The sequence below is a fragment of the Saprolegnia diclina genome (genome assembly GCF_000281045.1).
Source record: "Saprolegnia diclina VS20 unplaced genomic scaffold supercont1.65, whole genome shotgun sequence".
Lineage (NCBI taxonomy): Eukaryota > Oomycota > Saprolegniomycetes > Saprolegniales > Saprolegniaceae > Saprolegnia > Saprolegnia diclina.
Window position 1 is genome coordinate 211,462 of NW_008246132.1, and position 21,393 is coordinate 232,854.

At 56.5% G+C, this 21,393-nt stretch overlaps 6 protein-coding genes and 1 non-coding gene across 7 annotated transcripts; 3 read left to right on the plus strand and 4 right to left on the minus strand.

Annotated features, from left to right (window-relative positions):
- Positions 1 to 161: 161 nt before the first annotated feature.
- Positions 162 to 5,446, minus strand: SDRG_13974 (hypothetical protein). The gene has a single exon (XM_008620076.1). The coding sequence runs from the start codon at positions 5,438 to 5,440 to the stop codon at positions 257 to 259; it is 5,184 nt and encodes a 1,727-aa protein (XP_008618298.1). The 5' UTR covers positions 5,441 to 5,446; the 3' UTR covers positions 162 to 256.
- Positions 5,447 to 9,604: 4,158 nt separating this feature from the next.
- On the minus strand, positions 9,605 to 11,848 carry SDRG_13975 (hypothetical protein; the record flags this gene model as incomplete). Its single annotated transcript, XM_008620077.1, has 1 exon — positions 9,605 to 11,848. One exon carries the CDS (start codon positions 11,846 to 11,848, stop codon positions 9,605 to 9,607), a length of 2,244 nt encoding a protein of 747 aa, XP_008618299.1.
- Positions 11,849 to 13,389: 1,541 nt separating this feature from the next.
- On the plus strand, positions 13,390 to 13,460 carry SDRG_13976. Its single transcript has one exon. It is a non-coding gene; the product is annotated as a tRNA-Gly (tRNA).
- A 497-nt stretch (positions 13,461 to 13,957) lies between these two features.
- On the plus strand, positions 13,958 to 15,308 carry SDRG_13977 (hypothetical protein). Its single transcript, XM_008620078.1, has 4 exons — positions 13,958 to 14,696; positions 14,741 to 14,908; positions 14,965 to 15,080; positions 15,131 to 15,308. The coding sequence occupies exons 1-4, from the start codon at positions 13,985 to 13,987 to the stop codon at positions 15,221 to 15,223; spliced, it is 1,089 nt and encodes a 362-aa protein (XP_008618300.1). The 5' UTR covers positions 13,958 to 13,984; the 3' UTR covers positions 15,224 to 15,308.
- An 87-nt stretch (positions 15,309 to 15,395) lies between these two features.
- Positions 15,396 to 16,205, minus strand: SDRG_13978 (hypothetical protein; the record flags this gene model as incomplete). Its single annotated transcript, XM_008620079.1, has 4 exons — positions 15,396 to 15,575; positions 15,623 to 15,957; positions 16,009 to 16,067; positions 16,117 to 16,205. 4 exons carry the CDS (start codon positions 16,203 to 16,205, stop codon positions 15,396 to 15,398), a joined length of 663 nt encoding a protein of 220 aa, XP_008618301.1.
- A 116-nt stretch (positions 16,206 to 16,321) lies between these two features.
- Positions 16,322 to 20,489, plus strand: SDRG_13979 (hypothetical protein; the record flags this gene model as incomplete). The annotated part of the gene is made up of 28 exons (XM_008620080.1): positions 16,322 to 16,341; positions 16,387 to 16,439; positions 16,490 to 16,544; positions 16,587 to 16,665; positions 16,710 to 16,794; positions 16,841 to 16,971; positions 17,021 to 17,210; positions 17,261 to 17,356; positions 17,463 to 17,592; positions 17,642 to 17,760; positions 17,806 to 17,952; positions 18,000 to 18,096; positions 18,144 to 18,225; positions 18,270 to 18,419; positions 18,479 to 18,501; positions 18,542 to 18,648; positions 18,696 to 18,822; positions 18,870 to 19,019; positions 19,070 to 19,169; positions 19,217 to 19,300; positions 19,345 to 19,370; positions 19,418 to 19,541; positions 19,588 to 19,713; positions 19,759 to 19,870; positions 19,915 to 19,943; positions 19,987 to 20,138; positions 20,183 to 20,315; positions 20,363 to 20,489. The coding sequence occupies 28 exons, from the start codon at positions 16,322 to 16,324 to the stop codon at positions 20,453 to 20,455; spliced, it is 2,820 nt and encodes a 939-aa protein (XP_008618302.1). The 3' UTR covers positions 20,456 to 20,489.
- Positions 20,490 to 20,529: 40 nt separating this feature from the next.
- Positions 20,530 to 21,367, minus strand: SDRG_13980 (TKL protein kinase; the record flags this gene model as incomplete). The annotated part of the gene is made up of 2 exons (XM_008620081.1): positions 20,530 to 20,909; positions 20,968 to 21,367. The coding sequence occupies 2 exons, from the start codon at positions 21,365 to 21,367 to the stop codon at positions 20,641 to 20,643; spliced, it is 669 nt and encodes a 222-aa protein (XP_008618303.1). The 3' UTR covers positions 20,530 to 20,640.
- Between the last annotated feature and the right edge of the window lie 26 nt (positions 21,368 to 21,393).

The window sequence follows — 21,393 nt, forward strand, 5'->3', positions numbered from 1 at the left end:
GGGATATAGAAGGCGTTCGATCACTAGGGCATGTGACGACTGGTATTAAGGTGGGCATTAGTTAGCTGATACGAGTACGTACTGCATGTGCGCTGCCCTGCCCATGTCATGCGCAATAGCCTTGGTTCTACAGTATCGATTTCGAAGTATCGACTACAATGGACAACAACACCGACTAAACGGTGTATACGAGACGGCACCAAAGTGTCATTCTGTTAGCAGACAATATTCACCACACTCGATCCGTGTCGTGCTGTCAAGCTGCGTTGCGCAAGGGCAACGCCTCCCGCAGGCGTCGTTCGAGATGCGTGCTGACGGCGCTGAGAGCGTGGAGCCGCCACGTCTTGACGTCAAACACATACATCGCCTGCTTGTAGCGAAGGCTCAAAAGGCCGTTGAGCGCCGCGGAGGCTCTGTCCATGTAGTATAGCTCCTCCTGAAGCCAGGATTCTTGGTCGAATAAATACCGCGCGCCGGCGCAGAGGAGGAGCGACCGACTGCGGACTTCGTTTTTGCACTGACGACAGCGCACACTGAGGTACGAAGCGACGTTGATGCTGACGACCAAGAGCGACAGCAAAAGCAGACGGTGCAGCGACCCGATCACGACGTCGCCCGACGTGCAGTGCACTTGGTAGTCGAGCGCTGTCGTAATGCAGGTGCGATGAACGTGCACTGCGTGCGTCACGGGAAGAAGAGTCGTGAGACAGGCCGTCACCGCCCAGACAAGAACGCTGTTGAGTGTCGTGTACCGCATGGCGTCCTCTTGGGTCAACGCCAGTGCAACGTCGTTGACGACGCCGGCTACCCACGTGACTTCGTTGGCGGCCAAGCAGGTTGCGTACCACGGCAGCTGCGTCGCCTCCAAGACCGTGAGGCTTTCGTACTTGGTACCGAGGGTGAGCGAACTCGACGAGAGAAGGGAGAGCGCTGTCACACCACGCGCCAGCAAGAGCGGGCGGCCGACCCACACCACGCCGCCGACACGCGACAGCTCGAGCATATTCGCACCGGCGATGCGACCATGGCACCGCACGAGGTAGACGGCGGCCACAGCCGCGAGTAGCATGAGCACGTACGTCACGTACTGAACAGCGCGGTGCGCGTACAAGGCAAACACGACCGGGAGCTTGGTGGTATCGATGGGCTGCGCTCGGCGGATGCCACTGTCCCCGAGGAGGGTTAGGGTACCGACGTCCCCCTGGAACGTGACCACCTCCCGGTTTCCCGCCACCCAGTCGTACAAGAGGACATGCGCGAAGAACGCAAAAGCCGGGTCGTCCAATAGCGGTGCTATGTACAAGGTCGTTGATGCGTTCGCCGTCGGTCGACCAAACTGTGCCAAGCTGATGCGCAGCGGTGTGAGTGCCGCCTCGAGAGACAGGCGCCACGTAGCTTGTAGCGTTTGCTCGGTTTCGTTGAGAAAGGTGAGCGTCGAGAGCACGCCGGCCACGCACGCGGTACGTTTGGCCACGACCTGCGCGCAGATCGCCGAGGCGTTGGGCGCTGTCAAGGCGGCGCCAACAACAAAGTGTTCGGGTGTCACGGCAAGCGACATGGTCACTTGTGTGGTGGCGCAGCTGTACGGAAATGAGAAGAGCTGCGTCAGCCCCGTGGTGATACTCGATGTCCCCGAGTTGCCTGCCGGCGGACAGAGAATCGAGCCGCCAAACACTTTAAAGTTGGCCGTCGACCATTGAGGGGGTATCGGCAGCAACTGGGCGGGCAGCGAGATGGACGCGTAGGCGGCTATTGCCGCAGGACCCGTGCTGCGCAGCACGCCAACGTGGTCGAGGATCGCTCCGTACGCGCGGCGCACGACGTCAGGAACGCCGACGTAGACCATGTCGATTGAGCCAAAAGGCCCGATCGTCGACTGTACGACGGCAGCACCAACGCCGAGCGGCGATGCCAAAATGCTTCCGTTGGCCACGTAGACAGCGGCGAGCGAGTCGTTGCGATAGGCAAATCGACTGCTCGACCGAAGCAGACTCTTGCCACCCATGGTCGATGTGTTCTTGAGGAGAGCGCTGAGGTCGTTGGCGAGCGACCAGTACATTTTGAACGACGTTTGGCTCTCCAAGCGGTAGTAGCCCGCGGTCGACTGCAGCGTAAACGGATACGAGGCGCCGTACGCATTGACAATATTGTACGAGTTGACGAGACCGATCGACTTGTAGTTTTGCCACTGCAGCACGTACGACGAGATGCTCTTTGATGTCCAATAAGACACTTCGTCGTCGATCGAGAGGTACGGTGGGCTAAATGAAGCCAAGAGAGTCTGACCGGTTGTCGACTGACGCAGCTCGGAGCCAAACCCAATCTCAAACGACTCACTCCAGCACGTTGAGATATCAACGTTCCGAAGCAGAGAAGCGAGAAAGACGGCACCGTTGTTGACCATCAACTTGCATCGTTCTTGGCGCTTGATCGAGTTGGCCATTTCCCATTTTTGATCCAAGTCGAGGTAGCAGTACTGCGTAAAGACATACGGACCATCACAGCCCTCGACGGCACGCAGCGCTGAGATGGCGGTTGCGATCGCAGTGAGGTTGGTGTATTGGAGCATGGCGCCATATTGCTGCGGTGGAATCAGCACCGTCGTGGCAACGCTGTAGTCGGCAGCTGAGTTGATCGACGGCGCATCCAAAGTCGTCGTCATACTTGTGACGCCGGCCGTGAGCTGCCGCAAGAACCACCGCGCAACAAAGATATGGGTGCTCGTCATGTTGAAGCCCGTCCAGACAAGATCGTTGGCGAGGTTCGCCTCGGAGAGCGCGAGGTACGACGTGCTACTGTAGATAGCAGCACCGACGTACACCGTCCCAATGAGCAGCCAGCTCCGGTGCTGCCATGCCACTGTCGTCGGCACCGGCGCCGGAGGGCCCGCTGCACTCGGGAGCAGCGCGACGGTTGGTGCGACGGCAGCATCCGCCTTGCCGCGTACAAATACCCAGAGGGTAAAGTTAAAGGAGACGCACGTGCCCCGGTAGAGTCCAGCGAGAAGCAGTGCGACGCGGTCCGACGCGATACCAGACAGTGACAAGTACGCCGTTGCCACCCCCGACAACTGAACGTCCGGGGACGCTGGCGCCGATCGGTGGCGGTCCATGATACCCAGCACAAACACGGTCATTGGCACCACGAGCGTAGGGAGGAGCAGGAGCCAGCACGCTCTTGTGTAGCTGCCAATCGTGACGGTGGCACTCTTGCACTCGAGCTGATAGTACAACGACTGCGCAATGCACACACGTTGCACTTCGGTGTGGATTTCGATCGGCAACACCAAGTCAAGCACCACGTAGGTGGTCCATACAAGTCCTGCGCTGAGGTGCCCGGCCAAATGGGGTCGCGCGAGTGGCACCAGTAGCGCAGCTTCACTGATCACGTAGGTAAGCCACGTCGCCTCGCTCGCCAAGACGGCGATTTCGAAAACGCTTCGCGGTGTATAAACAAAGCGGGAGAGGCCATAGGAGGTACGGAGGGTTATTGGCGCCGTACTGAGCAGCACCATCGCAGACGCGCCACGGAGGAAAAGCAGCGGTCGTCCGACCCACGTCGCACCGGCCACGCGGTGGAACACAAAGAAGTGGCGGGGATTCGGGTGGTGCAGGAGACCAACGACACTGCAAACGACGGCCACGACCAGCAAGACGATCGAGACGTACACGACGAGGTAGAAGACGACTGCGGTCGCACGCCCGACCGTGGTTGCGCTCGGGTCGGTCGATGTTACGTCGTAGGCGTCGGATATCAATGCAAGTGTTCCATTGTCGCCCTCGAACGATACGACTTCGCGCACGCCAGTGACCCAGTCGGCCAGAAGCACCCAGCCAAAGAACGCAAAGGACGGGTCGAGCACCGACTGTCGTAGCAGCGAATAGTTGGTTCGACGCTCGTCCGATACAAACTGGACAAGACTGATATGTAGTACGTCCAGATCGCGTCGGGCTGCAGCCGCAAGCGACGTGAGCGGGGGCAGGTCGTTGGCCAGGCGGTGCACAGGGGCAAGCAGGTGGAAGCATGCATCGTCGTCGAGGCAGACGTCCTCGATTCGTGCGGGTGCCATCAGCCGTAGGCCCAAAAGCGCTGCCGCTACACTCACTGAGATCGAGAATGCGAGCGGGGTGTCACACGTATCCGTGATCGCGAACGGCGCTTGGACATTGGCTTGTGCAAGCCCATTGAGGCAAAGCGGGTTACCACCATAGTAGTTGTAGGCCCCGCGAAAGGCAGGCGGCGTCGGCGTGAGTGCACCACCTCGAAGCGCCAAGTAGGCGGCGGCGAGGGTCGTGTTTGTGGCGAGAGCATCCCCCAATAAGATCTGAGCGTCCAACACAAGGGTGTGCAGCGTGTTGGGGACGGGGAGAACATACATATCGACCGACAAGAACGCACCGAGGTGATCGTGAACGACGCCCGTCTGCTCGAGATACTTGCCGTTGGTATCAAAGAGTCCAAGCAAGCTCTCAAAGGCCGGGGGTTGCAGATAGGGGCACGGCACCTTGGTGAAATGGCGGCGGCTGCCTCGCACCAGGCTGGCATTGCAGCCCGACACGAGCATGTACAGGTTGTTGTAGAGATACCCGTTGAAGATTTGCGACGTCCACGGACCCGCCGATTGGGACACTTGCTTGAGCGAAATGGGCTGATGCACGCCGAGCGCGTTGACCACGTCCACGGTTTCCGTAATCCCGGAAATGACCGAGTTTTGCAATTGCAACGCGAAAAAAGTGAGTCCTTTAGCCCGCCAAAGCGACGCTTCGTCGTCGATCGACGTCGAGACAGTGGCTGTCGCGTCGAGCCACGCCTTGCCGGTCGGCGATTCTTGGATTGCGAGCTGCACGCCAATCGTAAAGATGTTGCCGTCGCCGCCATAGAGCTCTAGAAACGACGACCAGCTCTGAACGTTGCGCAAGACTGTTTCAAGGTACACGGCGCCATTGGTCGTGTAGCTCGCAGCACACCGCGCTTGGCGCGTCTCTGTCTGCGCCATTTCCCACCGTTTGTTCAAATCGACGTAGCAAAATTGCGTAGGAAGCCAGAGCGCGTATGCGGCCGACGTGTTGCGAAGATTCGCAATCGCAAACTCTAGCGACGTGAGCGACGTCAGCAAGAGGCGCGACGCATACGTCGGGTGCCGCGTCGGGTACGTCACGTCCGTATGGTACGACTTGGTGATCGTCACAGTGAGAAGGTCGACAGCCCCCGACGCTTGACTCTCGAGGAGTGCGTTCGTCGCGTCAATCAGAAAGGCCTGCGTGCCACTTGTGTTGTAGTTGGCCCACCACAAGTCGTTGGCAAAAGGCGGTGCGAGGAGCGCTAAGTACCAGACACTAGCCGCCAAGCTCCCGCTGAGCCAGAACCAAGCAGCGAGGGTCGTGAGACGTTGGCGGCGCGGCGCCAAAGGCGTGAATTCTGGTTGCACCCGCGACGCCATGAGGCATCAACTGCCACCAGAGTATAGTTTGAGTGTGAAACGACAGTTTGAAACACTCAAAGGCGGCTTTGGTGCTCCAACTGACGATAGCCCGATACATGTATCCAAGGAAGCCACGCCTTTCGTTGCATCGCTACCGTTGTTGTTGAAGTGGGTCGACTATTAACTGGAGATTATTAGTGCTTTATGGCCGACGCGGTGGCTCAGTCGCGTGATACTATCTATTTTGATTTCGGAAAGCTGAAAGCAGTGTCCCTGGCCCGTCTGGGTGCCACCTCACGTCAGTGACAGTAGCGATGAGCCCGACAACACTCTCGGGCTACCTCTACTCGACGCCCAAGACGGCCTCCAACATGCACCGAGCCGCGTTCCGCAACCTCTGGCCATTTCTTCGCGCGTGCGTCTGATACAGCGTTCGGCGCGTCCGCAACGATCGCGTCTTTCGCACCGACCTACAGTGCCAAGTCTATGGACGATTGCCGTCAAGACGGTGCGTGTCGCTCAACTACACTTGCACCACAGACTACTTCACGAGCCCGAACAGCCTGCTCTTCGTCGTCTTCTCCAACTCCTCGCCCAACACGAGTGGCCGCGCCTGCATCTTGTCCCACGCATCGGGCTCCTGCCTCCGCTCGCCTAGATCAAGTTCGATAACCGAGCATACACAACAAAGTAAGTCCGACATTTATTGAGCGTAGATCTACGTAACTATTTGCCAAGCGTCGACCAATTCGTGTTGCGGCACCCTGTATACGTCGTGCTTGTAGAAATTGTCAACAACAAACAAACTGTTCATTACGTGACGCGACGAGAAGGACGGTCGTCCCTTATTCGCGGCGATGGTTCCACCACCAGTGGCAATACGGGTCATGGGGGTCCATGCAAATGAACCCCTTCGCACCCTTTTCGTTGGCGTTGCCCCCGCGCAGATTCGGGGTCTCGGTGCTGGCCTCGGGCTTGGCGGGCTCGGCGGCGACAGCCACGCAAACGGCGGCGGCGAAGGCAAGAAGGCGGAGTTGCATGGCTGCTGTTGTCGTAGCAAATCGAATAGTGAGTGTGCTCGACCGCGACAGTGTTTAGAGTTTACTCCAAAGTTGGCGTGTCTGTAGTATCGCCCGTCGAGGAGCGTGTGGTCATCATCCCATGGCCGAACGTGTAGGTACACTGAAGCTCCGACTCGCATGCCACTGTGCCCGTTGGGCGTAGAGGCACCGTGGCGTGAAGACGCTAGACAGTCGGTAAAGTTCCAATGCTGCCGTCTATGCACGCGGAATATAGTTGTACCCGAAACGACACGAACGGGCGTGCGACGTCGTTTAGTGTCTCGTAGTACCCGCTTTGCAGTCGTCGGTCCTGACCAGATTCCGAGATCACGTCTACCGCGTCGACAGTCGACAGTCCGCTGTGCTAGTACAGTGCAGTCGGGTGACCAGATACAGACCAGTGGAACGTGGTCCAACAAGATAGATCGTTTGCTGGATGGATGGATAGTTTAAGGATGTATCCAAGATCAAAATTTGATCCTTGGATTAGAGATCCATAAAGTTGTGATGAATTCAGCGTTCATATGATCAACACAGCTGTGTTTCTGCGAGAGCAACGCATACCATAGGGTACATTGTCAGGAGATGCTATGTCCACTTGCACCGAAATATTGCTGCACGACGTCGCATACATGGAGATGAACGTCCGCATGGAGTTTCACCTCGCTTGGGCTAGCTCCCGACTGGAAAATCCCCTGGATAAACAAAGAAGTTTACTTTGTTTCGAGTTACACGAGTCGCCCCAAGGCAGTGTCGTCTTACGCACGAATCGGGGGATACGGGGGCAGCAGTAGTCGGTATCGCCGCATCACTTTTCGCGCGGAATATCGCAGCAAATTGCCGGCATCTCGGCGCGCAAGCTCGGCTTGGCGGGTTGGTCCTCCGGAAGCACGGCCGCGCCGACGACCGCAGCGATCGCGAGAAGAAGGTAGCCGACTTGCATGGTCGTTTGGTAGCAAATTGAAAAGTGAAGCGCCGCCAACGGCCGTCCATACCCACGTCGCTCGTCGTGTTTCGTCGGTCGAGTACCTAAATTCCTTCAGTGCATATGATCATGCATCCAAGGCAATGGGTGCGTCGGCCCAGATGCAGCGCATTCGGTGTTGTTGTGATTGTTGACTAAGGGTTTGTCTGTCCTTGACGATGCCAATGTACTTTGGCCTTGGTGTCGGGATATCGGACCCGTCTTATTCTTGGCGAAGCCGCCTTGCAACCTTGAGCAAGGATAAGTACATCGTCACGGCCATTCTCGATTACTCTACTAATTGCTGTGTAGGAGCCAACACCACCCGTCGTATCCTACTGCACCGCCGACCATATAGTCTGATTTCGACATTTCCCCGCCGCGTGCGAGTGCAGCCCATACCGCTGTCGTCTGGGATGACCAGATTCAGCTACTCCGTCTAGCATGGATGATCAGACGAAGCTTTTTTCGACTAGACACAAACGGTTTTGCCAGACTGCACGGGATGCAGCGACGTCGCTCCCCGCCACCGCAAGTGCAGCCAAGGTCAATCTCCGGACACTCAATGTACTATACATATATTACATGTATAAGTCAATCCAAACGGCAAGTTGGTAGAAATTGGTCGTGGCAGCCGCAAGACCCACTCTGCACGTTTTCGACTTGGCAACGCCTGGACTATCTTTGAAAGCGACTAAACGACTAAAGAACCATAGTCCATTAAAACGGTGGAAAAACCTATGTTTAGAGGTTAAACGCATGAAGGCAGCGATGTATCGAGATAGAGAGGTGTGCTTAGAGCACCACCACATCGAGCGGATATGTGCTACACCATTCGTACGCGTCTAAAACGAGTTTGAGGACCAAAACTACTTCTTACCGCGCCGCTTCCTACTCCTCTCGTATTAGTACAATTGTTCTAGTTGCTGATATTGAATGTCCTCAACGAGTGCTTTTCGTTGTCGTCAACCGGAATGGTCGTCTCCAGTTGGTCGAATTTTTCTTTCTGGGCGCTGGATCGCGCGCCATTGCAGTTTAGGCGTGCAACAAACGACAAACTAGCGCGAGTGGCCTTCACGGGGTATTGAAATGCGCTGGGCCGCCCTAACGGGTTGTCCCGCATGCGTTGATACCCATGACTTTCGGCGACACATTTGCGTGTACGTTGGTGTGTCGGCTACGCAATGTGCCACTCTGACAAGAGTGGTCCGAGGCTCAAACAGATTTTTGGTTGAGGCGCTCCGTGCAAAACGTGTGGCTGGCATCTCGGCGCAAAAAACATATGATATTCTAAAACGGCAACAGAACGAGCATTCCACCCCAACATTTGCGCAAGTCTATCACACGATGTTAATATATATTTGAACGAATGCCTGCGAAAATTTCCGCCTTGCACGTACACGTAGGACACTGAAGGCGAACCTCCGTAGTCTGTGACTCACAGTCGACTGAGCCGTGACCACTTGGATCAACACTCTAGCGGTAGGAATGGACATGGCTGCAAACTGGACAGAGTGTCAATATACTGGAGTTTATCGCTTCCTTGATGGCTAGAACGACGATGCGTTCGTAGTCTAGCAATATTCTGGAGAGCTGGCCTCGCAAAGGTCAAATGCATTGGGTCAAGAGAAGCCTGGCACTAGGTCTCCGATGCGACGCCGCTGTTTTTTCAAAGAGAAAGCGGGTGTGTGATGCGTAATGGAGCAGCCATACGTAGTGGGTATTATTGAATACAGTATATGTCAGCGTTTGGCTTTCAGACGTCGACTTCTGTTCTTTTTGCCCACTTGACCATCAAGCTTGCCATCCCACGTTCCATCACGTACATGAGGGCGAGTGACAGCGACGCGATCTCGAATCCGAAACATCCTTCTCAACCAGAGGGGTGGCTCAGCCTCGCTTTTGCTTGATCGACGTCTTGAGCAAAATGGTAGCGACGAAATTTGACTACTAACTTGCTTCTCAACGACTGCATGTGAAAGCCACGAAGGACCAACGGCATTGACTCGTGCCAGTGGTGAGCACCCGAGGTCATTAGTGGAGCTCGGTCCTTGACACAACTGGGATTGACAACTCATTTCGAACATTTTTGAATAAAATCATGTATAGTCTCTATGTTGAAGCCTCGCTGTCCTGTCTACGGTCGAGAGGACACGATTACGGCAAAGAAGCCCGTGCGGCCGCGACAACTTGATCCAGAATGGTCAGACGCGTGCGCGACGTGCGTGCGTTCAAGTGGTTACCTCCGCACATGGTCGGATACCCCGTCGAGTCCGCGAGCAAGAGCGTGTCGCCGTCCGAGTAGTTGTCGGCGTAGTCGAGTAGCGTCGCGTTCGCAGCTTTCACAGCGGCGTGGAGCGGGTCGAGAAACCACGCCTTCTCTTTGCGAAACGCTGATCGACTAATTCGCGCCGGCACTTTGACGGTGCTGCCACTGACCCACGTGTCGGGCACCATCTGCGGGTACTCGGGGCTCTGGTCGACGACAAACACCTTGATGCCGAGGCGCGAGAGCTTGTGTAGTTCGGCTTCAAGCGACGCAAAGAGGTGGTGTACGTCGTCGGCGTTTTGCTCATTGCACGCAACAAACTCGTACAAGCAGCACTTGGGCGGGTGTGCGTACGGGCGGTCAAGGGGCGCGCCCGGGTTGATAAACTGGATCCAGTGTACGACGAGGAGAACGGCTTGCGGCTTGAGCGCTGCGAGCATGTGCATGTTTTGAGCAAACTCGGGGCGGCACGGCAGCATCGCGCGGCCCCACCGGTCCTTCAAGACAATCGTCGGAAACGGCGTCTTGGACGCAACCGCATCATCAAAGAGCCGCATGAACCGGGGCACCGACATGTCGGCGTGCGAGTCGCCAAGAACGACGAGCGTACCGTCCGCCTCGTGCCCCGGGTTGATGACCTCGCAGCGTTCAGGGTAGCCCGGATTCACCGGGTCCTTGAACGGAAATGGCACCGGCGAGGTCGCGGCTGTGATGTACTTGGCGTCGGGCGCACAGCTCGTTGTCCGGACGTTCCAGTTGCCGTCGGCCATGGCTTGCTTGGTCTGCAGCACCGTCGTCATGGCTCGCGGTACCGTCGTTGCGTTGAGCGCCGTGGTGTCGATGATGGGCGGCAACGGCGCATTGGCAATCTCGATCTCGGTGGCGGAGAAGCTTGCCGGGTTCTTGTAGGCGCAACCGGCGACCACCGCGACTGCGAACATGCCAACCACGAGAAGTGGCGTGACCCATTTGGCGCGGTGGCGTCGAAGTCGTCCTTCGAGGTCTTCGTATGTCGCAATGCTCAAGACGAGGCTGAGCAGCAGCATCGCATACGGCTGCATGTAGAACGGTCGACTCGTCACGTCCGGATACCGCTCGATCGCAAAGACGAGGAGCGGCCAGTGCCAGAGATACAAACAGTAGCTGATCTTGCCGACGTAGATAACGACGCGGTTGCTGAGAAGGTACGTGTTGACACTCGCGTCGGCGCCAGCGGCAATCGAGAGCGTCGCCCCGACCGTCGGAAGCAGCGCATAATACCCCGGAAACGCGCTTGTCTCATCAATGCAAGCCAAGCCGACGACCACGGACGCGAGGCCGACGATGGCCACGAGATGGCGTCCCCAACGACTCGTGATTGCGACGCCGTGCATGTGGAGGTAGGCGAGGAGGCCGCCCATCGACATTTGCCAAAACCGGCTCAACGGCATGTAGAACGACATCTTGTTGTTGTCGTTGTAGCCGATAAAGCAGACGTTGGTGGCAAAGCTCACCACGAGCACCATCACTTGCAAGACAATCGCGGTCTTGAAGCGCATGCGCATGAGAAGCGACGCGAAGAGAGGCCAAAAGATGTAGAATTGCTCTTCGACTCCGAGGGACCAGAGATGCAAAAGCGGGTTGGTCTTGACGTCAATGTCAAAGTACGAGTGCGTGAGCGAGAGAACTTGGAGGTTGGCGCTGAAGAGCGACCCCGCGAGCATCGTCGCTGCCATCGCCTTCACCTTGGGCGCCATGAGGTAGAGGTACCCGAGCCAGAACGTTGCAATCAAAACAACGAGGAGCGTCGGGAAGATGCGTCGGACGCGCCGCGCGTAGAATCCCGTGTACGTAAAGCTGCCGCGCTGATGCTCTTTGAAGAGGATGCCAGAGATGAGAAAGCCGGAAATGACAAAGAAGACGTCAACACCGATAAAGCCACCGGGCAGGAACGCTGGGTACGCGTGAAAGAGTAGCACGGGTATGACCGCGAGGGTTCGAAGTCCGTCGACATCGGGGCGGTAGGTGAGCGGTGTCGGCGGCACGTCGTCGTCCGGCGCCGGTAGCAAAGCATCTAGAGCAACGGGCATCTCGTCCGGCGACTTTACGCGTAGTGTCTCGGGTGTTGTTGAAGGCGTCGAATGACCGTCCATGAGCAAAAGTGAAAATGATTAAAGTGTCGGTGGCAGCAACTAAGCTACCAGCCCGCAACGAATTTTTGATCAACGTGCGCGGCCATATATCGCGTAGGTACCAATCGTATCCAAGGACGGCGGTTCGACTAAGTAATTCCGCAAACCTAGCTGGGAATTTTTGATCGAACGTTGGGTGGCAAGCACCTGGAGCGGCAATGCAAGCAGCGTTGGTTGTGAGCCAGTGCGATGACAAATCGATTTCCATGTGTCGATACGGAACGCGGTGCTGAAATCCAGATTTCTTGTCTTCAAGAGAGTTGCCACCATGAGACTATTACATGTCTGTTACGCACGAGTGTACGTACAAGTACTGTCATGTTGTTGGTAACGGTTATCCATTCCACCCACAAGCCAACTCTGACACAACTAAAGGTGGTGATGATTCCATCGCCCATCAAATAAAAATTTGACTCCGCTCTTTGATTAAACTTATGGTGTGAGCAAAAACCGTCTTGCGTCTTGTTTGTTGTACAATAGTGTGGAGACGCGAACAGGACAGAGTGACAGGGTGGAATGCAGGCGTTTCGTCGAAAACATGTGACCAATCACGATGGTGGCCACACGTTTGACTCATCAGTTGGACAACAAAAAATTGGTGCCCTCGTATCAGTTAATTGGTCGAATCGACTCGCATCGGTGCCCCCTCTCGGTGCTATAGCCGGGACACGAATGTCCACTTGAGAATGCATGTCGCTGAGAAGTTTCGCAGGGTACCAGCTTGGGTCGCCTACATGATTTAATGCACCCAAGCAACACCCAAAGCGCGCATGGCTCAACCCTGGGCTCAACGCGTGGCAGACATGCTGGACTGATAATCGTATGTCGTGTCCACAAAGCGCGACTTTGTGTCGCACCTCGGACTGCCAACGCACAGTCGGGTATAATCTCAATATATTCACGATATCGGGAACATGTAGTACAGGCCACGTCAGCCCAGCGAACGCCCGGTCACAGATTTTTGTGGCATTTGGCTGCTGGGCGAGCCCTGCGTGCATACATTTTTGTGGTCGAAGAAGTAGACACCATACAAAGCGTTCTATTTCGCCGGCTGGCACCCAGAAGATATTACTACAGAACGCGACAAAATCGCCTTTGGATCGTCCTCGGTTTCGCAAGTCATGGCGCACATCAAACCCTGGCAGAATGCATCCTCCCTCGACCAATGACGTCAGACAAGATCCTTTCTTTGAGATTGGCGGTCCAGCCTTCGAGACACTGAATCGCTCCCAAGGTGCAGCAGCTCGGGGGTCCGAATGTAGGCTACGCGCGAAATATAGCTGTACGGGATACAAATCTGGTATTTTTGGCGTGTGTACTTGATGAGGTGTGCTCTCGAGCGCAGGGCACGTGTGCGTTGAGGTTGCTGCACTCGAATGAATGAAGACATTATTTTGCGAAAAATAATTAAATGGAGAGCTTAGCGCTAGACAATAGCATGCTTATCACCATGCTTAACAGCATGCTTATATAGTGAACGTTTTTGCATAAGAAACAAGCTTGCGCTATTGGTTTAGTGGTAAAATATCTCGTTGCCATCGAGATGCCCCGGGTTCGATTCCCGGATGGCGCAATCGTTTTGATTTTGTTTACAATGGCAATATCCATCCATTTTGCGACTACTTTTTCGGGGTCTATACTGCTGTCATGCAATGCGGGCGTCGTGCCATTAGTCTTCAATCAAGTGACCTCTTGTTGTTAATCCGATGTCGTGGTTCGCTGCAAAATCCTCGTTTGGTCAATGGCGTTAAGTCTGAGAACTGACTTTGCAAATTTGGCTAGCCGTACCTCGCACTTTGCCTCGACGCCACCGCTACGAGGACGGACAAAGCTCGGGCCCGCGCTTCGAGTCGACTCTTTGGAGGCTTGAGCCACCTGCACCTTTGCAAGCTGGCAACGTTAAGACCTGCCTCGCCCTCTTCGGTCATGGCGGACAACAATATGCAATCAACTGACCTCTGGTGCAGTTTTTGCCAACCAATCTGATAGCGTTGCTGGCTTTATTTGACCAATGGCATCGCATCCTTTCGAGCAATCAACTGACTTTTTGCGAAATTTGGACCAATCACAGGTCAGGCAGCGCTGCGGCTTTGGACGATGCACAGCGCCGAGGACCTCGCCGAGCTTGCGGCAGCCATTGCGCATGTCCAGCAGACGCTGGCGCGGTTGCAGTCCAAGGAAGAGACGGACGAACTCATGGACGACGTCGATCGGCGCATCAACGCCGGCGCCAGCACCGAAGACCTCCTCGTGCTGGGCCTCGATGCCTTTCCGCGGACACGGGCGCTCTGGGCCAAGCTCGGGCCCGCGCTACCTACAGAGCTCTTGGAGGCCTTTGCTGCGTACAAGGACGCGCTCGCCCTCGAGAAGACAAAGGCAACCGAGGATGCTACGGTAGCAACGGATGCCCCAAGCGTCGACGCATCTGCTCCCGTCGCCGAGGCGGCGCCGTCACCTGCGAACATCGAGACGCCAACTGACGCAGCTGCGAGTCAAGACGAAGAGGCATTGTCGGAAGATGCGCTTGCAGAAGAACACAAACATGCGGTCACGGCGCCGCCACCGACAGACGAGCGCGAGGTCATGGAGTGCTCCGAGGACATGGACGGCGCCGGCGACACGGAAGAGGGCGACGACATAGTTGCTGAAACCCCGCAGGACGAGAGCGAACCTCCGACGCCCGACGAGCCCGTGGCCTCGGCGCCCATCGTCGAGACACAAGAGCGGAAGCTCTCGGACGCCAAAGAGCCCAGCAGCAGCAACCACAACACTCCACAGCGCGCGTCGTCTCGCATCCGCGGTCGCGCCGGTACGCCTACCCTGCGTGAACATTCCATAGCGATGATGCTGTAGATACCCAAGCAGCGGCGTCACCCAAGACGTCCAAACGACCAGTGGCTTCGACGGACGACGTCGACAGCGAGTCGGATGTCGTTCCGCTTGTGCATCTCCGCAAGCGGTCGGCGCCCACGACGCCAAAAGTCGATGCCAAGTCGAGCGAATCCGAGTCCCCGCCCAAGCGTACGTCTCCATTGTAGATGCTGGTGTATTGCATTTGTGTTGATCGATCAATGCAGGGACTTCGGGCCGGGCATCGCGGGCCAAGGTGCCACCCAAAGACCCTACCCCGCCCGCCCGCACGTCGACGCGGAAGGACGCAAAACCCAAAAAGGGCGCCAAGAAGGTGATCGAAGTACGACCCACTTGTATCACGTTCGACAGAATACATAATGTCCTCTGTAGGACGAGAGCGAAGAGTCGGAAGTGACACCGTCCCGGCGCAAGTCGACGCGGCGCGTCGCGACGCGGAAGCGCAAACTCGACGACAGCGACTAACTACATACTCTCTCGTGTTGATACGATATACTACAATTGTAGTACTCTTGAACATTAGTCGCCACAGTCAACTGTCCAGTCGCTTCACCTGCAAAGTGCTCACCAACATATCTACTCATGGAATGACGTGGCAACGCGAGAAAGCACACACGCGTTTGTGGAAACGTTGGCACTATTCCTTCATGGCGAGGTGTTCGTGGACCCAGGACTTGAACGCACTCAGCTGCGTCTCGGCGAGGCAGTTGATGGCGGGGGCAAGGATGAACGACCAGTCGCAGGACCTCCGCGTCTGAAAGACGTGGCACTTCTTGATGGCTTCGTACGTCTCGATCGCGTTCGGCCGTTGACCCGGCTAACGACCCACCGTTCAAGCTGTGCTTCCAAGTGACATAAGAGTACCGAGGCGCAGTCGGCTTTGGTAAAGAGCAGCCAGACCACGGGCGACGACGCCAGCGACGCCGTCAGCGCCGAGAGGCGGTCGAGCTCGTTGGCGACGAGCGGAAACCGCAGTATGTCGCTCATGTCGATGCAAAAGCAGACTACGCCAACGTCGTTCATGTGCTGGTACCACAAATGGCGTGCGTCTCGGTGCCCGGGCATGTCGAGGAGCTTGAACATACGCGCGTGGATGGCCGTGGTCTTGATGCACGCCACTTTGGTCGGGGCCGGCAGCGGTGGCGTCCACGACGACGGATGAGCGGTTGTCGCCGGTGCATTCGGGATGCTCGCCAGGCCTACGCTCCAGCAAGGGCAAGTTATCGACCATTTGAGAGAGCTGTGTCTACCGTGGGCAAGGGCACTCTTGCCACTGCTGTCGAGCCCCAGCAGCAAAATCGACTTGTCTCTACACTCCACTACGTACAGCGAAAACAGACTAGGAGCGTGCACCGTACTCTGCTTTGCGGGTGCTCGTAAAGCTGAGTCGCCGAGATAGCTGACGCGACGAGCTCGGGTGCACGGCCATGGAGCCCGTGTTGCCCATCGTGGAAGCGTTTCACAAGAAACTCCAGTGGCCATCATGTCGGACGACGTCGGTCACTCCACGCCGCTTCCGTGCTCATAGAAATTACGATTAGGAAGTGCGAGAGAGATCAACTCATGACGCCTCTGACGCAGCGGTATGTTCTGAAGCGTGCGATGTCATCTTACTTGGGGCGTGGTAGGACGATGCTACCCCGGTACGAGCTTGGGCTACAGTGCACAACGCTCTTCTACGGTCTTACTAGTCGAGCGACTGGAACGTGGGGGATACCGTGCTTGCCAAAGGCGAGGCCATGACGCGCTACGAGCGCGCCGAGATTCGCCGTGTCCACCGCGACGGGTACGATGGTATCCGCTGGACGACACGTCAACATGGGAGTAGCACGGCGACAGTCGAGTACCTCAAGCGTGGCACGACCGAAAAGCGTGTGGCGAAGCTCAAGCCCATCGACCCGGACGAGGTAGCGTGCATGCTGCGTCACAGCCGTCGTTAGCAACCAGCTAGGCTGACGAGAAGAGCCCCCCCGACGCCCCCCCGAGCGCATGGACAGTCGGACAGAACGTTCAAGTCCGCGATCGCGACAACCCGAGTCTTTACCTCTCGCTTTCATATCATTGTGTTGAAGACAGTGGTAGATGTCTGGGCCGACGCGACGATCACGCGACTGCACACATCGAGCGCCCACATTGCTGTTCGGTATCTTGGCGACGGGCGCAAGGAAAAACTTGTCGACATGACGCGGCTTCGTCCGCTCGTCTCGCTTTGGGTTCGTCTTGCGAATCGCCAGTACACTAGACGCAACATCAAATACGTAGCAGCGGGTAGTCCGTGGCGCGTTCAACGAAGCACATTCGTGGACCAAATTGCAGCCCGTGTTCTTCCGGAAGGCGGATGGCACATGCCGATCGGGACGTATTCTGCGCGTGCGCGACACAGACTGCGACATTCAACACGACAGCGACAACGAGCAAATCGCCGAGCACGTGCCCCACGCCGCCATCTCAGGTGCGTGCGACATTTTTCGCGTTCAACTATCGCATGAGACTATGGTCTAGCCAAGCGGTGGTGGCACACACTGTGCCAGCCGTCGACGCGCTTTGCGATCCAAACCAATGTCCGCTACACGGACGCCAAAGGACGACAGCACATTGGTACACCTCGTTCTTCTTGGGCGCGCCATAGCTGATCGTATTGGCAGCGTCCTCTTTGTTCTTATTGGCGGCGTCCTCTTTGATCTTATGGTGCATATTATGGTAGGGGTTATCTGCAAACGACACACCAACAATACGTACGATATTCAACACGACAGCGACACGGAGACAATAGCCACGCGCGTTGATGTTGCCGAGCTGCAACGCGTCTCGACGGCCTCGCAGTGGCTTGCGTCGTACGATGCCATTTTCCTTTTTTTTCGAAATTTGCGAGGTTGTGGCTAGCCTCCAGCAGTTTTGCCATGGTGCAATTGATGTCGGCGCCAATATCGAGGTGCGTCTCGGCAAGAGTGCACGCGATGACGATGACGATGACGTGTGGACCCCCGGTGTGGTTCGCAAAGGTACCACAATGGAAACGAGTTGATTGAGTCAACAATATGTCCTAGTGCGTGCGGACGGCAAGTACATGATCGAATACATTGACGAAGAAGAGACGCCCCAAGTCGTCAAAGTACCGGCCACCAACGTCCGTCGACCGCAGCGCAACTGGGCGGCGCTGCTTGCGATGCGCACGGCCATGTCGTTTGAAGAAGGTACGTATTTTCTCCTTTTGATATTGGACGTAGTTGGTCCGATATAGGGATGCGCGTCGAAGTGACGAGTGTCCACGACGATAAGGCGCGCGTGCGACCGGGTGAAATACTGCGCAAGCACACCGATGGTACCGTGAGTGTACGGTACGCAGTATCGAACCCACGACCCATTGGCATGAGACTTGCGGTAGGTACGACGACGGCAAGATTGACAAGCACGTGCTCAGCAGCCGGCTTCGCTTCCTTGCGTCGGCGCTGACCATTGGCACACGCGTAGAGGTGCTTTTGTATTTCAGAAACTGAGCGCAATGTACTAGGTGGACGTCGCCCTTGAGACGGACCACGCAGGTCTCTCGAACGTCGTCGCCACCGAAGGCGTCATTGTATGGGTGTACCGCGACCATTCGGGCGTTGTCTTGGAGATCACCGACGATCTTGATGATGTGTCGATATCGCCAGATGTGAGCGTACGTCGATATTCCATGATCAAAATTCCGTTTCAGGACTCAGCGAATATTGTTGGTAGGTATCTGCACTACGGCTCCACGGGTACATTGCATTGCTACAACGTTTGCTGATACGACACCAGACAACGCCTCTCCACTCTCACCTTATCCGGGCACTCGGCGTCGCGATTGGTGGCTCTCTTTCTCAACACGGGCTTGGAAGTGGTGATCTACATCTGGTTCCTCTTTGGTACAAGCTTATATTTCATTTCTTGAGCTCTGGACTACTCGACACAGGACTCGGTGCCGAGATGACAGAGGCCATCGATGTACTGAGTGCGATCAATCCACCGCAGTGGAATACCACGGCGGTCTACGCCGCGCAGCGACCGCTCGTACCCAACATGACGCTCTGCTTGGCCGCGTATGGCGTTTTCGAACTGTCATGTACTATCTGCGTCTTGTGGCTAGTCATGGCTCGTTGGACATTGCTTCCTCGAGCTGGCAGCTGCAGCAAAACTGGCTCGTCGCACTAGTCGTTCTCAAGGGTGCTCTCTTCGCCGTCACGCTTGCCGTCATGGGCTATGTACTCGGCACCCACGGCCAACTCGTGTGCCATCGGTGCACTTTTGAATTCTGAGTTTCTTGGTGCAAATCTTAGCGCTGCGTAGGCTTGTGGACCTCCGCAATTTTGCGAGTCAAGGGCGGTGGCAAGACCGGCTGCATCTCGTGATGCTGACGGCCTTGCTTGGTTCCAGTCTCTCGCTTCTGGTATACAAATATGCAGTTGCTGCAGCCGATAATGGGATCTTGCGCAGTGCTATGGGTCGCTGCACAACCACTTGGTGGCCAAGTGCTTGGCCCCGCCCGTCACAATGGATGCCGTCACGACAGCGTTTCAGGTATACGTATTGTGATGCTGCGCTCTCACTGTCATGCCATCTAGATAGCGCCGTTTACGGTCCGCCCCGTGTACGACAACTTGTCCAAATTTGGAAAAAAAACATGCATTTTGCTAGATACACAACGATCGTGGACCTACTTCCGACGGTCGCGGCCACGGTGGTGTTCAACCTGTACCGCGGAGTGTGGCTGCTTCTCGTGCTGGCCGTGGCCCCGGACCTGCTCTCTCGACTCCTCCTCGTAGGCAACCTCGTTTCTAAGCGGTCTATCGATGCAACAACGTTAGGCGATCCCGATGATGGCTGCGACTGCGTTCATGCTGGCGCTGGGTCTTGCCGCGTGGACGGTCTTTCTGCAGACACAAGCCAAGTCCATGCAAACGTCCCTCGAGATGAGCTTGACCAGCAACCAAGTTGAGCCCGCGATATGCAATCTACGCTCAATCGATTCTGTGTAGGACATGGCGATCTCACTTGTTGTCGCAGCGGCGTGGTTTAGCTACGTCATGGCGCTGTTGATTGTCCGCACCGGCGCGCACTACCGGCTTGCAACCGTCCATCAGCGCCAAGGTACTGGTCGACCAAAGCACAAAAGATCATGGATTGCGTCCTAGGCGCTATTATGGAGCCCTACGTGAAGAAGGTGTTGATGCAACGCGATGTTTGATTGATACAAACCGACGTAGGCCGAGAGAGGGGCCTTTGGCGTACGCGCCCAGGACGAAGCCAAGTGGGACCGTCTCGACCAGCTCCAATTGCAAGTCGGACTCGTCGCGTCCGTCTGCATCGAGTTGGTGTCGGGTCCTAGCATCATACTGCACATTGGCCTTGTCTTCTGGTACCCTACCCCTAGTTGGCTGAGAGTTGAATCGGTGGGGGTAGGTTGATTGTGGGCGGCGGTCTCGCACATGCCACGGGCCTTGTTGAGGGCCATCCGATCTTGGTGCTTGTCCTTCTCGCGTGTCTCTGGCTCGTGCTTTTGATTGGTGCGCTTCTACTTGTGTGCTGTGTCAAGGTAATACGTTTGCATGTACGTGGCAAAATTGCTCTCTTTTGGCGTAGCGCACGGCGTGGTCGGGGCTCCGGAAGGCCCGTCGACATGAGCGCGCGGTCCCGCGTGCCCAGCAGTACCAGCCCCGCGTGGTGCTGCCATAGTGTATCGCTTGTCTGTCGCAAATTCCTGAAGCGCCACGCGCGCTCGCAACTTACTACCTCTTTCAGATCAGCCCTGCGACGTACACTAATGTTTGTTACGAGTATGTAGGACAATTGATGAGTGTAGTCTCTAGCGTGTCTATGTCGAGGCGAGTCCCTCCCATGCGTTTGTATCGTTGTGGCTTTTACAAGCTAACCGTCGAGCTACGCTGGACGAGTTCCCGTACAAACAGCGTCAGCTCGAGCGTTGTCGGTCGGTCATCCGGGTTTGTGGCCAAGCAGCGGTTGCCCCACTCCTTGACATACATCGGCGTCGTCGCATCAAACGTCGGCTGGAGCTCGCCCGTTGTCACTTTCGACAGAATCGACTGCTGTGTGAGTGCGCGACCCGTCTCGGGATGAACTGCATCCGAGTACGGGACTTGGTGGGTACTCAGCTCGGCCAAAACGACCCCTAACCCCATCACGTCCCATCAGCAAACCGTATTCGAGACCAACAAAAAGAAAGGTACCAAACGAGTAAACGTCGGCGGCCGCCGAGTAGCGCGTCCCGCTAATGACCTCGGGGGCCATCCACTGGTACGTACCAATGCCGTTGGTCATGCTCGACTCGTCGATCTCGCGCGAGATGCCAAAGTCGGTGAGCTTGGTGCCTTTGACCGCGTCGAGCAGGATATTCTTGGACTTGAGATCGCGGTGGATGATCGGCGGGTCGAACGTGTGGAGGTAGACAAGGCCAAAGACGATACTCTGGACGCAGAGAGCCTTGTCGCTCCACGGAAACTGCGTCGCCATGTGGGTCGCGAGGTAGGTACGGAGGTCGCCGAGGTCCATGTACTCGACGACCGCTTCAATGTCAATGGGGCGTGTCCAGCTGGCGCCAACGAGCTTGACAATGTACGGGCTCTCCATCCTATGAATCGACAAGAATTTGGAAG

What these genes read in the sequence shown, in the direction of transcription:
- SDRG_13977 (XM_008620078.1), top strand. Translation starts at nt 13,985, where the DNA reads ATGCACAGCGCCGAGGACCTCGCCGAGCTTGCGGCAGCCATTGCGCAT. An exon ending in TCGCATCCGCGGTCGCGCCG is followed by an intron (nt 14,697 to 14,740) that starts GTACGCCTACCC and finishes ATGATGCTGTAG; the next exon opens with ATACCCAAGCAGCGGCGTCA. An exon ending in GCGCCAAGAAGGTGATCGAA is followed by an intron (nt 15,081 to 15,130) that starts GTACGACCCACT and finishes TGTCCTCTGTAG; the next exon opens with GACGAGAGCGAAGAGTCGGA.
- SDRG_13974 (XM_008620076.1), bottom strand. Translation starts at nt 5,440, where the DNA reads ATGGCGTCGCGGGTGCAACCAGAATTCACGCCTTTGGCGCCGCGCCGC.